Consider the following 14607-nt stretch of genomic DNA (forward strand, 5'->3'; position numbering starts at 1 on the left):
AAACTCTCCATATGCTGCAGTCACAGCACACCACAAGCCCTAACATATCTGTCCAACCTTACTAATGCAGTAACATTTACATTACATATAATTTTGAGCCAAAATCCTTGAACAAACTAATGAAAATGAGAGACAGGGAAAGACCATTTGTTCCATCAAGCCTGCCCCATTAGGGCTAGCCTGTAAAGAATGTTATCAATACACACAGCTCTCCAAAAACAAGTGACCATTTCCGGAAGTCATAAATAAACTGGTAATATTTTATTATTTAAATTATCTACAATTCGGGGGGCATTCTTGGATAATTACTTGTGCATATATGAAGAGACACTTATTGACACTGGTGAGGAGGGGGTTATTTTAGGGTTAGGAGTTTTACATTTGTAACATTTCACTTTGTGGATAAATCTAAAACCGAGTAAAGGTTGACTTCTCGTCTCCTCCTTCACCACCTGGCTGTAGAAAGTTTAACAGCACACAATCATTAGTGCATGAAAAAGCAAAAGCAAGAAGCCTCAACAGGATACCTATGTGATTACTTACGAATCTTACACCTAACTAAAAACAAAATGTCACCTTATTTTTCATGAACTTTGAATGACTCTTGTAAACTTCCATCTGCTTAAGCTCTTCTTCCCGGTCTTCAGTGCTCAGAGCTCCATTAGTTTTCAGCATTTGAATTTCATCCTCTAAATCCCTAATATTTCTCTCCAGTGAGGCAATCTTGGTATCCTAACACAGAAAACAAAATTACAATTTTAAGCTATTACTGTTATTGTTATATACCACAAAACAGAAAAAAATGTGCAATAATTCTATCAGCCGTTGAAGTTAAAACAGCAAAACACTATTTGCAACACAACATCTGGAGCAAACATATCTGCAAAAACAAGGACAGCAGGTCATTGAGGTTTGTGTCACAGTGGTCTCTAGGAACTTATTTGATTATCAGTGGCAATTGGACAGGAAATTTCCCAGAGCTTCTTTCGTAAATTGACCTATGATTTCTCCGTACTTTGGCCTTGACCAAGTGGTCATATGGAGAGGAACGGAGGTGATGGTGTGCAGAAGCTACACTAAGCCAAGATGGGACAGGCTCAAAGGACAAGCTAATCAAAAAACAGAATACTGTGGATTCTGGGAATCTGAAATAAAAACAGAAAATACTCAGCAGGCTATGGCACCATCTGTGGAAAGAAACAGAGTTAATGTTTCAGGTCTGTGACCTTTCATCAAACTGGGGAAACTAATATTCATTATAAGCCCATTGACTCCCATAGTTGCCTCCATTGCACTTACATGCAACTCACACTCTGTAAAGATTCCATTCCATTCCCAGTTCCTCCATTTTCATTGCACCTGTTTTGACTGCCCTTTTAACTCCTTCCACAAAAGCACTTCTGGGATGCCTTCCTTCTTGCTCAACCAATAATTTCCTCCCCCCACCCACCGTGGTTGACAGAGACATCAACCATGTCTGCCACATTTCCTGCACTTCTGCTCTCAACCCCTTCCCCTCCCTCCACAACCATTATAGGGTTCCCCTTCCATGCTACCAGCTTCCATAGTCAACAGATTATTTGTTGTCATTTCCGCCACCTCCAGCATGATGCCACCACCAAACATATCTTCCCCTCCTCTCCCCTTTCAGGCATTCCGAAGAGACTGTTCCCTCTGTGACACCTTGGTCCACTCCTCAATCAAACCCCAACACTCTATCCTCTTCCCATGGCATCCTTTCATTAAAACGTAGATGTAATAAATGAACCCCTAGCCTTTTAATCTCCTACATCTAAGGCCCCAAACACTCCTTCTGGGCAAAGTGGTGATTTTAAGCGTACTTCTTTCAATCAAGTGTACTGAATTCACTGCTCAAAAGTGGTCTCCTCTACAATGTGGAGACCAAACATAGATTGGGTGACCACTTTGCAGAACACCTCAGTTCAGTCCACAACTATGACCCCAAGCTTCGGGTAGCCTGTACTTTTTAATTCTCCACCTTCTTCTCCTTGAATATCTCTGTCCTTGGCCTGCTGCACTGTTACAATGAAGCTCAACATAAGCTTGAGGAAAATCACCTCATCTTTCAAATGGCACTTTGCAGCCTTCCAGGCTTAACACTGAATTCAACAATTTCGGGTCATAATCTCAGTACCTATTTTGATTCCTTTTCTTTGCACGTGTCAGTTTTCTTCTTAATTTTTGTTTGTAGTCAGCAGCACACCTGCTCTAGGCACATCTTTTGTTTCTTTCCTTGCCCCATCACCATTCCCTTTGGACCTGAAAGACTAACTCTTCTGTCATTCAATCTGTCCTGTCTTCTACCCCATCACAGACCTTCCTTTTCTCCTTGTCCCACCCAAACCTTGCTCAAAACCTATTACTCATCTAACTTTTCCCAGTTCTGATGAAAGGGTCACAGACCTTAAACGTTAACTCAACCAATTAACTGTTTCTCTGCACAAATGCCAATATAAAATGCTGGAAATCCTCAGGTTCTGATTTTATTTCAAAGGACAAGCTGATGTATGCTACAGTTTCTCAACACTCGTGCATCTTTCTCCAAACAAGATTAATAACAGTCTGGTTCCCAGGTTTCTCCATGAAACCACACTCATACCCAATTTGAAGGAAGAACAAATTTAAAATGCCCCACTTTACACTTCATTCACCAAAGTGAGGCACTTCAGTTACACAGCTAGATACATGAATCAGAGGTGGCTTAATTATGTACTCAGGTTTGATGTGGAAACAAGGCACCAAGGCCATAATTGTTAACTGGTGTGAGAAACTCAGACATGAGAGAAAATCAGATGTAAGATTGAACTGGACTGCAGTCCAACTTCAGGCAACTGAAGACAGGCTAAGGCTCAAAGTTCAACGGTAACCTTGAGGACAGCATTTGGCAGGAAGGCCACAAGAAAGAGTAGTAAGCAATGCATTGCATGAGTCTCCGTGTTTTCTTTGCTGTTTCTCCAATAAGTCTCGGCCCAAGGCTCTTCTTTCAATAGAACTTCATAGACAGTAATCGTTTGGGGAAAAACCTTCTAAAACATCAGATGCTTTTTTTTTTAAAATGGTGTTGAATTCCAAAACATTTAGACAATTCAATGCACCTGTCAATTTATACCAACATAAATGAAAGACTTAAATTCAATCCGAAGATTTAGAAATATTCAACTTTAAAAATGCAACTAGTAGTTAATTTTTTAAGTCCTTATGCACATTATTTTTCATAATCAATAACCCAGCACAGTACATTTTGCAGTCAATTGACACGTGAATCCACACTGCTCACACAAGATGACACACTCTGATTTGACTTCCTCAATTAAAGGTATAAATTGGACAAACCCAGTCTGAAAACGGAGCAGAGATCTGAATCTCAATCCATTTTTTGTATCACATGCATTTTTGGCAATGAATGGAGGTAAAAGTTTCACAGTAAAGCTTAAATTAAAGTACATTGACACAATCTAGCTTGTGATTTTCTGGCACTTATGCAGCCATTTACACTGAGTGACATACCTGCTCATATTACACAGGCATCTAGGATTACTGAAAAATGACCATGACACTCGTGTTTGTTTAAAAGGCATGATATGAAGATTCTGTAAACAGTTTTTAGGATATGTCTACCATCTTATTTTCACAGTCACTTTAAGTTCTAAAAGCCTTAGTGTCAACTGTTGTCCTACGACAGTTCCACTGGCATCAAAGGGGAATTCTTTTTGGTAAATCCATTATGAACAAACCTTTTGGTCGAAGCAAGGGAGCAGAGATGTACCAAGTTTATAAGTCTGCACTAGGGGTGACCTGTGCCACTTGACACTCATACCTGTGCTTACGCAAAAGGATGCACATTCCCTCACTTTATTAGAGGTTAATGGGTGGCACAGTGGTTAGTGCTGCTGCCTCACAGCTCTAAGGACCTGGGTTCATTCCGACCTTGGGTGTGTCTGTATGTGTGGAGTTTGCACATCCTCCCAGTGCCTGCATGGGTTACTGCCAGGTGCTCCGGTTTCCTCTCCCCCCATCCAAAGACGGGCTGGTTAGGTGGACTGGCTACAGTTAAATTGCCCGTGTGGTGTGTGTGTGAGGGGTATGTGTGCGTGCACGCAGTGTGATGGACTGCTGCAACCCGCCTAGCCCTTATTGCCTGTTGGGATAGGCTCCGACTCCCCACTACCCTGAATTGGGTAAAGGGGTTCTGGAAAAGTGAGCAAGTGAATTTGAGGTTAGTGCATGCAAATTACCAAATGTTTTGTATTTGCACTGAGTGAGGAATGGGTTGTTTTTTGGAAGCCCCCAAAGGGGAGCGGTAGCATGGCTGTTTTGCCACTGGTTTAGTATTCAAAAGACCCAGGGTAATGCTCTGGGGAACTGGATTTGAATCCCGGTTCGAAGGTGAAATTTAAATATAATAAAAATCTGATGATGACATTGCCAATGTTCATAAAAACCCATTGGTTCACTAATGCCCCTTTAGGGAAGAAAATCTGCCGTCTTTAGCTGGTCTGGCCTACATGTGACTCCAGACCTACTCTTTATTAGACCAACACATCTTTTCACATTCCTTTCAACCTTCACAAAGGCTATTAATACATCAAAATGTTTTTTTAAGCCTTTCCAAAGTTTGTGGGGGAGACGGTGGCATCCTGGTAACATCACTGGACTAGTAATCCAGAGGACCAGACTAAAGTTCTGGGAGCAAGGGTTCAAATCCCATCACGGCAGCTGGTGGAATTAAATCAGTAACGGTGACCATGAAACCATTGTTGATTGTCGTAAAAATCCAACTGCTTCACTAATGTCCTTTAGGGGAGGAAATCTGGTCTGGCCTACATGTGACTCCAGACCCACAGCAATGTGATTGACTCTTAACTGCCTTCTGAAATGGCATAGCAAGCCACTCAGTTCAAGGACAATTAGGGCTGGGCAACAAATGCAGGCCTTGTCAGCTATGCCCACATCCCATGAAAGAATTTTAAAAATCCCATTAGATTTCACTGAAATTTTCCATCATTGGGCTACCATCCTTCACAAGGTCAAAGTAGTACATAGAGCTAATTAATTATGTTAATTAGTTTACAACTGAAAAGTGTGTGACATCAGCATATTAGAATACATTTTGCACTCGTTTCTAGTTGTAAGTAAACCATACCTATGCCTGAAAACCTAGGGTCATGTATTGATGTTAACTAGTTTTCAAGGACCAACTCAAAATTAAGACATGCTCAAATCCTTAGGAATGGCAGATTACTATACTTAGTGACCTGAAGTTAAAATTGCGTGCATTACACAAATCAGAAACTCACTGATGTTCTTTGACGCTTAAAAAAGTTCAACCTATACATAATTCAAAGATCTTCCAAGTATGTGTCATCAATGCTGACCACCGAAAATCAGATAGGTCACTGATTTTGATGCTTGTAGCAGGAAAGACAGCATGCCCCCCAATGCTAGCTAATGGGGTGGTAAGTGGCCAATTGGACTTGTCCTCTTTTCTGTGGACAAAGCATATCTGAGGCGGTGTCCATATTGCTGGGCAGATGCCAGTGTAGTAGCTGTACTGGAATAGCTCGGCTAATGGTGCAGCTAGTTCAGGAGCACAAACCTTCGGTACTTTTGCTGGGATGTTGTCAGGGCCCGTGGCTTTTGCAGTATCTAGTGCCTTCAGCCGATTCTTCAGATTACGTGGAGTTAAGTGAATTGCTGAAGACTGGCGTCCAGTAGTGCTGCAGACCTGCGCAGGAGGCCAAGATGGATCATCCATGCGGCACTAGTGGCTGAAGATGGTTGCAAAGGACAAGGGCAGCAGACACATGGGGCAGAATATTACGCTCGGTGTGTGGGCGTGCACCCGACACGCCCAAGCATAAAATGACCCGCAGTGACGTCGGGTGAGCGTCCCAACATTATCGCGCAGTCTCCCGATATTTCGTTCAGCGGGCACTTACCAGAGCCGGTTGCGCGCCCATTGACAATTAAAAGGCCTATTAAGGCCATTCAGGAGCTAATTAAATTCAAATTTACCATGCCTGTCCAACTTAATGGTTGGTGAGCAGGCGAAAAGGCCAAGTGGCCTTTACATTTTTTAAAAAGCCTCATCCACGGAAGTGATGAGGTTCCCTAAAGCAAATAAACATCAAATAAAAATGTTATTTTTGAATTAAAACATGTCCCAGCTCATGTGACAGAGTCACACGAGGGGACGTGTTTTATGACAATTTTATTTTCTTTTATTTTATTTTTTTAAAACAGCGCTTCATTTCCAAGGCAGATCTGTGCCTCAGGGAGATTGAAGTGCTTTCTCACGCATGTGCGAAGTTCACACTCAGCCCGCTCGCCCTCCTCCCCACGCCCACACAGGCAGCGCTGTGCGCTGCCACTCACGATCCACGCTGCGCGGGCCTTAATTGGCCCTCCCGCATAAAATCGTGGTGCGGAGCTGATCGCAGGTGACAGCCGGCTTCCCAGCCGCCACCACCAAGCACCCCAGCCAATAGCAAACTCCTGCCCATGGGAACACCACCACTGGGAAGTTCCCCTCCAAGCCACTCACCAGCCTGACTTAGAAATATATCACCGTTCTTTCACTGTCGCTGAGTCAAAATTCTGGAACTCCCTCCCTAACAGCACTGTGGGTGTACCCACGTCACAGCAACTGCAGCAGTTCCAAAAGGCAGCTCACCACCTCCTTCTCGCGGGCAATTCTGGACAGGCAATAAATGCTGGCCTAGCCAGTGACTCCCACATCCTGTAAATGAATTTTAAAAATGCTTCAGCTTTGCCTTTTGCACTGACATGCCCGGCTTCCCCATCATTAGGGATGGGGATATTGATGGAGCCTCCTCCATTGAGTTGTTTAATTGTCCACCACCGTTCATGACCGGATGTGGCAGATTGCAGATCTTAGATCTGATCTGTTGCTTGTGGGTTCGCTTATCTCTGTCTATCACACGCTGCTTCCACTGTTTGGCATCAAAGTAGCGCTATGGTTGCCACCTTATTTTTCGGTGTGCCTGGTGCTGCTCCTGGCATACCCTCCTGTACACTTTGTTGAACCAGGGTTGATCCCTTGGCTTGATGCTAATAGCAGAGTGAGGAATATGTAACGAGGTTACAGATTGTGGTTGAAAACAAAACTGCTGCTGATGACCTGCAGTGCCTTATGGATGCACAGTTTTGAGCTGGTAAATCTGTTCTGAATCTATCCCATTCAGTACGGTGGTACTGCCACACAACACAACGGAGGATCTGCTCAGTGCAAAGAGTGGGCTTTTATCTCCACAAAGACTGTGATAGTCACTCCTACCTATATCAAGGACAGTTGTATCTGCAACATTGGCGAGTGCCAGGGCTAGTAGGGTTTCCTCGCCAGCTGTCCCAGGCCCATTCTGGCAGTTATGTCCTTCAGGATTCAGCCTGCTCAGGCAGTAGTGGTGCTACCAAACCACTCTTGACCTTCAACATTGTAGTCCCCAACCAGAGCACATTTTGTGCCATTGCATTCTTAGTGCTTCCTCTAACTGGTGTTCAACATGGAGGAGAACTGATTCATCAGCTGAGAGAGGGTGATAGGTGCTGGGAAGTATTGGGATTAGTTTGGTAGGTCTCAATTTATTTGTAGACTTAAGTTCAACAATAAGTGTTTATTAACTACTAAAGGTACAGTAAAGGTCTAAGCCCGGAGCTGTCTCCATTCTTACTTCTACACATGGCTCCGTCCAGCCTGACTCTGACTCCTAGGTGCAGGTCATTTGTTCTTATATCACTGCGTAGGCTGTACTCAGTCCCATGTTAACCCTTTTATGGGCCACACCCTTATACTACACCTCCCCAAGTCTTGATCCAATGTATTTACAAGTTATCCCAGTTTACCCCATGTATTTACATCATGACACTACCCGGTCTCCCTCCCTCAAGTCTGAGTTCATAGGTTAAGGGAGACTGAAGGCCTTATAACCCTTCCACATCTTGTTGGAGGAGTTGGAGGATTTGTTGCGCCAGGTAAAATTTGTTGAATAGGTGGGTCTTCCGGCATCTGGGGATCTTCCTCAATTTCTCTTTTTCCTTTCTTTGGCACTGAATTGCTCTTTGCCGATTTCCCAATTGTACTGAGATGGGGGTTGGTTTATCCCACTCTATATGGGGCAGATGACTTCTGGGCTTGTCTCGAAAGTGTTTTTTTCTCCTCTTCCTTCGTGCAGCTTGCCCATGACGCACACTGGGATGCAAAATGGCTCTTCCTGTTGTGAAGGTGTGACCTGGCAGTAAGTTCACCTTTGCATTTGGCTGTGTGGTGCGCTGTCATCAATGGATGGTTGCTACTCAGATCCAGCGCTGTTTGTGGCACTATCAGGCTGGCTGGGATTCCTCAGCGGCCTCGGGGTTTATCTCTCCAACTGGTGTCACAGCTGGAGGTCAAGGCTCTTCTCGTTACTGGTTCCTCTCTCGACTGTCATCTACTCGAGGTGTCATGGTAACCATCTGAGTGGTTGGTTGGTCTGACCAATGAGGGGCTGCTGGCACCTGTAACGATAGTGGACAAGCTTGCTCTGCAAAGAGAGAAGACAATTTGGAGCTGGAGTCCCAGTCAAGAGAATCTTTCTTGTTGGAGCTCTCAGGAACTTGCAGTTCTACATAATTTACGACAGAGGTTGTCTTGACATCTTCTGCAGTTTTGAGGCGATTCAGGGCTGCACAGATTCCTCTGCTCAAGAGAGAAAAAGACCGGTTACGATGACATGCATCAGCTCGAGGATTTGTTTGCCAGCGTACCGCAATGGTTCCAGGATCACGCCTATGACTGGAAGTCAGGTTCCTCCAGGCCCATAAAGCAGTGTGTCTGCTGTCCATAGCCAGAGGTCTCCCAGCCACAGTTCTTTGTCCAACTGGGCACAAGAGCCAGTGTTGCGGTCCTATTTAAAGTTTGTGAGATGGCCATTAATATAGGTGTGAGCATTCCAAAAGGAAAATCTAGGATCGTTGACCTCACCAAAGAAGCATGGTTGTGTGTGTCCTCTCAGTCTGCTGTCTTGACCTTGTGAATCCTCTTGGGATCTTCTGTGCGTTTTGGTGGTTTGACTTTGCACAGCTTCCCGAAGTATCCTATTCAGTTACATTGAAAATACTGGCCTGAAATTGCTGGACATTGATCATGCCTGTGGAGGCACTGGCATGATCACTCTACCAGTCAGTTAGGGCATTGTTTCCCTTGGCCCGGAGTGTCCCTGTTCCAGTGCTGTTGAACTAACTGGACAACGGGGTTTACCTTGTACCATGGTTTGCTTTCTCCCCTTAATATGGATCTGTGCTGCAAATGGATTTCTGCTTGCCTGACAATCTGGGTGGCTCCCTCAAGGGTTAGGTCTTCCTTCGCTTGAAGCATGTCTCAGTGTGTTGTCTGCCACTCCTACTACTATTCTGCCCTTGATTAACTCAGATTTCAGGTCACCATAATCACAGCCTTCAACCATTCTGTACAGCTCATTAACGAAGGAGTCAGCAGGTTCTCCTGGCTGCTGGACAAATTTATTAAATTTAGCCTTTTCAAGGATTTTGTTACTCTTGAGGTTAATTCAGCGTAGAATGATTTTAAAACTTCATTACATTTTGCAGACAATTCATTGATTCCTTATCTGGCTATTATATCATTGGCTATCAAACCTACCGAATAAAGCAGTGTGTTAACTTGCTCAGCATATGTCTTTTTATCCAGGCCTGAAGCAATTATGTATCCAAGGAATCACCTTCCCCAAAGTCCCTAATTTGTAATTGATCTGGGCTTTGGATAAGTCCAAATTGAACACCAAGAATGGATTTCAATCCATGGTTAAAATATTTAAATTGCAGGTTCAGCTTTAGGAAGTTGCCAAAAATTCAGGTGCCACCATATGCTTCTTCAAAAAGGGTTTCCCGTGATTGCCAGTTTTGACAGGCTCCTGCAGTAATGACATTCGTGATCTCAGCATTTAAATTTTTTCAACAATGGCTGCCTGGATTGACTGATTAGAGTGATCCCCACATTAGCGCAAGGTTCTCACGTCTGGGAAGCATCAAATCCAAGCTTTTGCTGTGTTTTCAAAGCTGCCTATTTAGTCACAATTAATTTTTAGTTAATTATTTTTTTCTTTTGAAGCCAGCTCGGCTGCTATGCGTTTAGGCACCGACTCGGGAATCAGTTTTCTCGGACTGCAATTTAAATGTCAATTTCACTATTGTAGTTACTTTTTTCCGGACTTGTGTTGTCCAGGGATTTTACATTTTTAGCTCACCCCTGCTAGGTCTCCTGACTCTGCACACTCTGGGTATTGACACTGGACGTGCATGGGATTCAATGGAGTGTCCTTCTGTAATGAGAAATTTAATTTACGCCTTCAGCTTCCAGGTCTTTCTTTGGAGCTTTTCTTTCACAATTTCCTTCTGCACTTTCAGTTCTTGAACTCTTCTTCAGGTCAGAGTACTTCTTCAATTTTTCCTTCAGTTTTCCAGGATTTTAATTTTCTTCTGTAGTCTCTGCGAGGCTTTGAGTTGTTCCATTCACTGCCACCATGTTGTAAGGTTATGGGTGTAGTGTGGTAGGTCTTAAGGTATTCGTAGTCTTAGGTAGTTCAACAATAAGTATTTATTAACTACTAGAAACTACATACATGGGTACAGTAAAGGTCCAAACTAGGAGTTGTCTCCACGATTGCTTCTACACACTGCTCGATCCAACACCACACTGACTCCTAGGTGCGGGTCATGTTTGCCAGGCTGCAATGGCGCTACAAGTAGCGAGTAGACAAATCAATGCTCCTCTGTCATTTCAAGAGAAGAGAAGCCATAACACCAACGAAAGAACTAAGACAGGCGGAGGGCCCCCCCAAACCTCCTCAATTTGGCGAGGTACAAGATGGAATGCCACAACCCACCTCGGTCAGTTGTGAGGAGGCAGGGGTCTCTGACGAAGGTAAGAGTGCAGTGCGCAGAGGTGCGCGTCGGAATGTGCAAACATTCTTGTGTAATCACATCATTAATGGGAGCCTCAAACCTAGAGTCCACATTAATCACTGAAAGACAATGACATCATGATGCAGATCACCATTGTCTCACCAGGGCGCTGGCATGCACAGTGACAGTGTGATGACTTTAACTAATGAACCATGTCATTGTTCTCCCCTAGAATGCCAGCTCACCCACAAATGCAGGAACCCGAAGAGCCACCTTTGGCACCAGGGGACCACTGGGCTTTAGATGCACCTGCGTCACACCTGCTCTCTGAACCAGGCACCAGTGCAGATACCAGCACCTTGGTGGGCATTAGATTATCAGCTAGAATGTCAGTGCATAGCGGTGGCAGAGGGTGCCCAGGGCACCAATGGTCAGAGGACTACTGGAAACCGGGACAATGCCGATTCAAAGGCAGATGATAAGTCTCTGGAGTCATCCATTAGGCAGTATATGGTGGATGTCCACTGGGATGTGTGGGAGGATCTGGCAGAGATCCATGAGGTTACACATGTCATGGTCTCTGTTGTGAAGAGGTCCATGCAGAGCATGAGCACTGTGTTGATCCTCATAAGCGAGCACTCTGCCTCCTCCATTGAGAGAGTGGCAACTCTTATGGAGATGCAACTCCAGGGACAGAATCAGGGGTTCCTGGGGTTGCGCTCAGACCGGCAAGCCCTCACACAGACAATTAGCTGAGGAGGTCAGTGCCTCTGTGGGAGATGAATGAGACGCCCAGCATCCAGGCTAGGTGCCCGTCCATCAATGGCGAGCAGGGAGGTCCAAAGCGACCTCACGTTGGCACATGAGCTGCTTGTCGTCTCTGCGGGCTCCTCTCATGGCACTCCAGATGACAGCAGCAGCTCCTCCGCCCCTCTGCCAGTGACTGTGGTATCTGATGAGGGAGAGGCCAGTTATGGCACTGGCCACTCCTTCCCAGGCAGGGCCAGTACAGGTTCCACTGGCCAGAGGACGACCGGCGTGGTCATCAAGGCCAACAGGGCAGCATAGTCAGCAGACTGTCTCCAATGCGGGCAGGCAACAAGATGCGTCATTCACAAACCTAAGTTTAAGGCACCATGAGCCCCTTGCTAGAGCCAGATTGTGGAGAGCACAGCATGCAACCAATATCAGTAACACCTGCTCTTAAGAGTATTGTAGTGCCATTTCCCCCTGCGCACCCCCCCCCAAGCCACTCCCCCTCCGAACAGTTCAGGCATCGGAAGTGCATGTTCAGACGACCTATGGTCCTCTCTATCACCACCCTTGTGGAGGCATGACACCTATTATAACGCTGAACTGCCTCTGTTCATGGGTGGCAGAGAGGCATCATGAGCCACCTTTTGAACAAATAGCCCTTGTCACCCAGCAGCCATCCATCTAGTCGGGCTGGAGCACTTAAGAGCCTCAGCATCTGGAAGCATCTCAGGATGTAAGCGTCATGGGAGCTGCCAGAGTACCTTGTACAGACTCTCAGAATCTGCACCTTGTGGTCACAAATTATCTGGACGTTCATCGAGTGGAAGACCTTCCTGCTGATAAAGGCACCTGGCTGATACACTGGCACCTCGATGGCTACATGTGTGCAGTCGATTGGACCCTGGATGCAGAGGAACCCAACAATCGCTGCAAAACCTCTGGCTTGCTCAGCCTCATCCATACGAAAGTAAATAAATGTCATTACCCATCTGAACAGAGCATCAGTCACCAGCTTGACGCGATTGTGGACAGCTGTTTAGGACACTCCACAAAGATCCCCCCACTGACCCCTGGAAAAGAGCCAGAGTCATAGAAGTTGTGACCTTCAGAGCCATTGGCATGGGATGTCCACCTACACAATTGGAGGTGATCTCAGGCCCAATCATCTGACCAATGGAGGTCACAGTCTCCCTGCAAAGGCAGAGCCTCCTTTGGCATTACACCTCGGACATATTGAGGTAGCTACATCACCGCCTGTAAACCCTGGCAGCAGGATACTGGCATCTTCTGCAGCCCCTTCAGCCTTGGACTACCTGCTGGCCCTGCACCCCTTGTGCCTGCGCCTCTCCTCCCACAGGTTGCTCCCCTGGTAGCTGCATAGGGACATCTGGCCTCCTCTCCTTTTTGCCCCTCTCTTCCTCCTCAGAGGAGGTGCCAGCAGCAAAGACCACAATCCCCATTCCCAGGGTAAGGGAAGGCTGTCTGGTACCTGGAAGGGTCCACATGATCAAAATACTCTGAGGACTTTGGAGATGCCAATGAGCCCTCAAATGAAGCCTAGAAATGCTAAGATTGAAGCTCAGACCAGAGATGAAACTGTCAAGTTCAAATAAGCAACTAAATCTCCAAAACTCCTCGCTGCTCTAAATGGCAATGCTGCAGATCTTTTTTGTACCGCCCTTGGATGAGTTTTCTTAAAAGCAGCCTGCCCGTTTTGCCTGTGCGACAAGCGCAAAACCGCATGGGCAGCGTAAAATCAGGATCAATTGCCTTTTTAATGGCCTTAAGTGGCTCTTGAATTACTGGTGGGCACGGCTCCGACACCCACGTGCCTGCTGACCTGAAGACTGCTCGCTTGCGGGATGACTTTGAGACGCTCGCCCGGTGTCAGCTTGCGCTATTTCATGTCCGCTCAGGTCAGGTGAGCGCCCATCCAGCTTTCATTTTTAAATTGCATTTGATTAATTTATTTAAATTCCACCAGCTGCTAGGGTGGGATATGAGCCCATGCCCCCGCAGCATTAGCCTAGGCCTCTGGATTAACAGTCCAGTGACATTACCACTGCACAACCATCTCCCCGTAGCCTCTGTATTTTACCACGTTGCTTTTAATTGTACAAATGGCCAGCTACAAATTCAAAAGCAAACTTGATTTCAAAGCAGAAAAACATGGTCCCACATTATTGCTGAACAGATTTCAACAGCGATGTGAAAAATTATTGCCCAATAGCGTACAATTTGACATATAAAAACTGGACAGGGGAACTGCTCAATCAAGAGTTTGTGCGAATTCACTTTTGGGCCTTTAAAAATGCTTGGTTGCATAAAAGAACAGAAGATATTTGACAGAGCTCGCACAGTAGAGGAAAGTCTGTAGGCAATTCTTTCCTGAAAACTGATAGGCCTTGTTGCCATGGTGGCTGGCTTCAGATAAGCATATGCTATCAATATTGCTGAGCCTAAGACCATGACAACGCATTAGCTGGTTAACACTTAAATTTCTAGTTTATAGGATATTCTATAATTCTCAATTACAACAGAGTTAAATGAAGCAAATAAAGTATTGCAGTTTAAAGAATGCAATACTTATACAGCCCCACAACTGACTTATTTTAACAAATAATAAAATTGCATTGCCATGAAAAAGTCCTGGCATATCATGATTGTGTGCAATTAATTTTTATTCCCAGCTGGAGCACAACAAAACAAACCTGTGCTCATACAGGAGCGGCAGGAGGCAGGTTCAGCCTACTTCAATGGTCAGGCCTCGTCAACAGTACTGTTTGCTTACATTGAGCAAAAGGGCTAAGAAGTCAGCGGAAAGTGGTTGCCAAGCAACTAAAATTGGGCAGCCTAAAGGTGCTGCTGAAGACCCATGGGAATGATTCCAGGCACAAGTTAAGTGTTACAAAA

The 14607-nt window shown here is 45.3% G+C and overlaps 1 protein-coding gene across 5 annotated transcripts in view; it reads right to left on the reverse strand.

The window, feature by feature from the left end:
- LOC121280155 (ERC protein 2) overlaps positions 1-14607 on the reverse strand; it is an 859042-nt gene that overhangs the window by 644973 nt on the left and 199462 nt on the right. For all 5 annotated transcript variants that reach the window (XM_041191852.1, XM_041191854.1, XM_041191850.1 and 2 more), the window contains one exon: positions 577-732. In XM_041191852.1, the coding sequence (XP_041047786.1) occupies positions 577-732 (156 nt within the window). The remainder of the gene's footprint in view (positions 1-576; positions 733-14607) is intronic.

The sequence above is a fragment of the Carcharodon carcharias genome, chromosome 7 (genome assembly GCF_017639515.1).
Source record: "Carcharodon carcharias isolate sCarCar2 chromosome 7, sCarCar2.pri, whole genome shotgun sequence".
Classification (NCBI taxonomy): Eukaryota; Metazoa; Chordata; class Chondrichthyes; order Lamniformes; family Lamnidae; genus Carcharodon; species Carcharodon carcharias.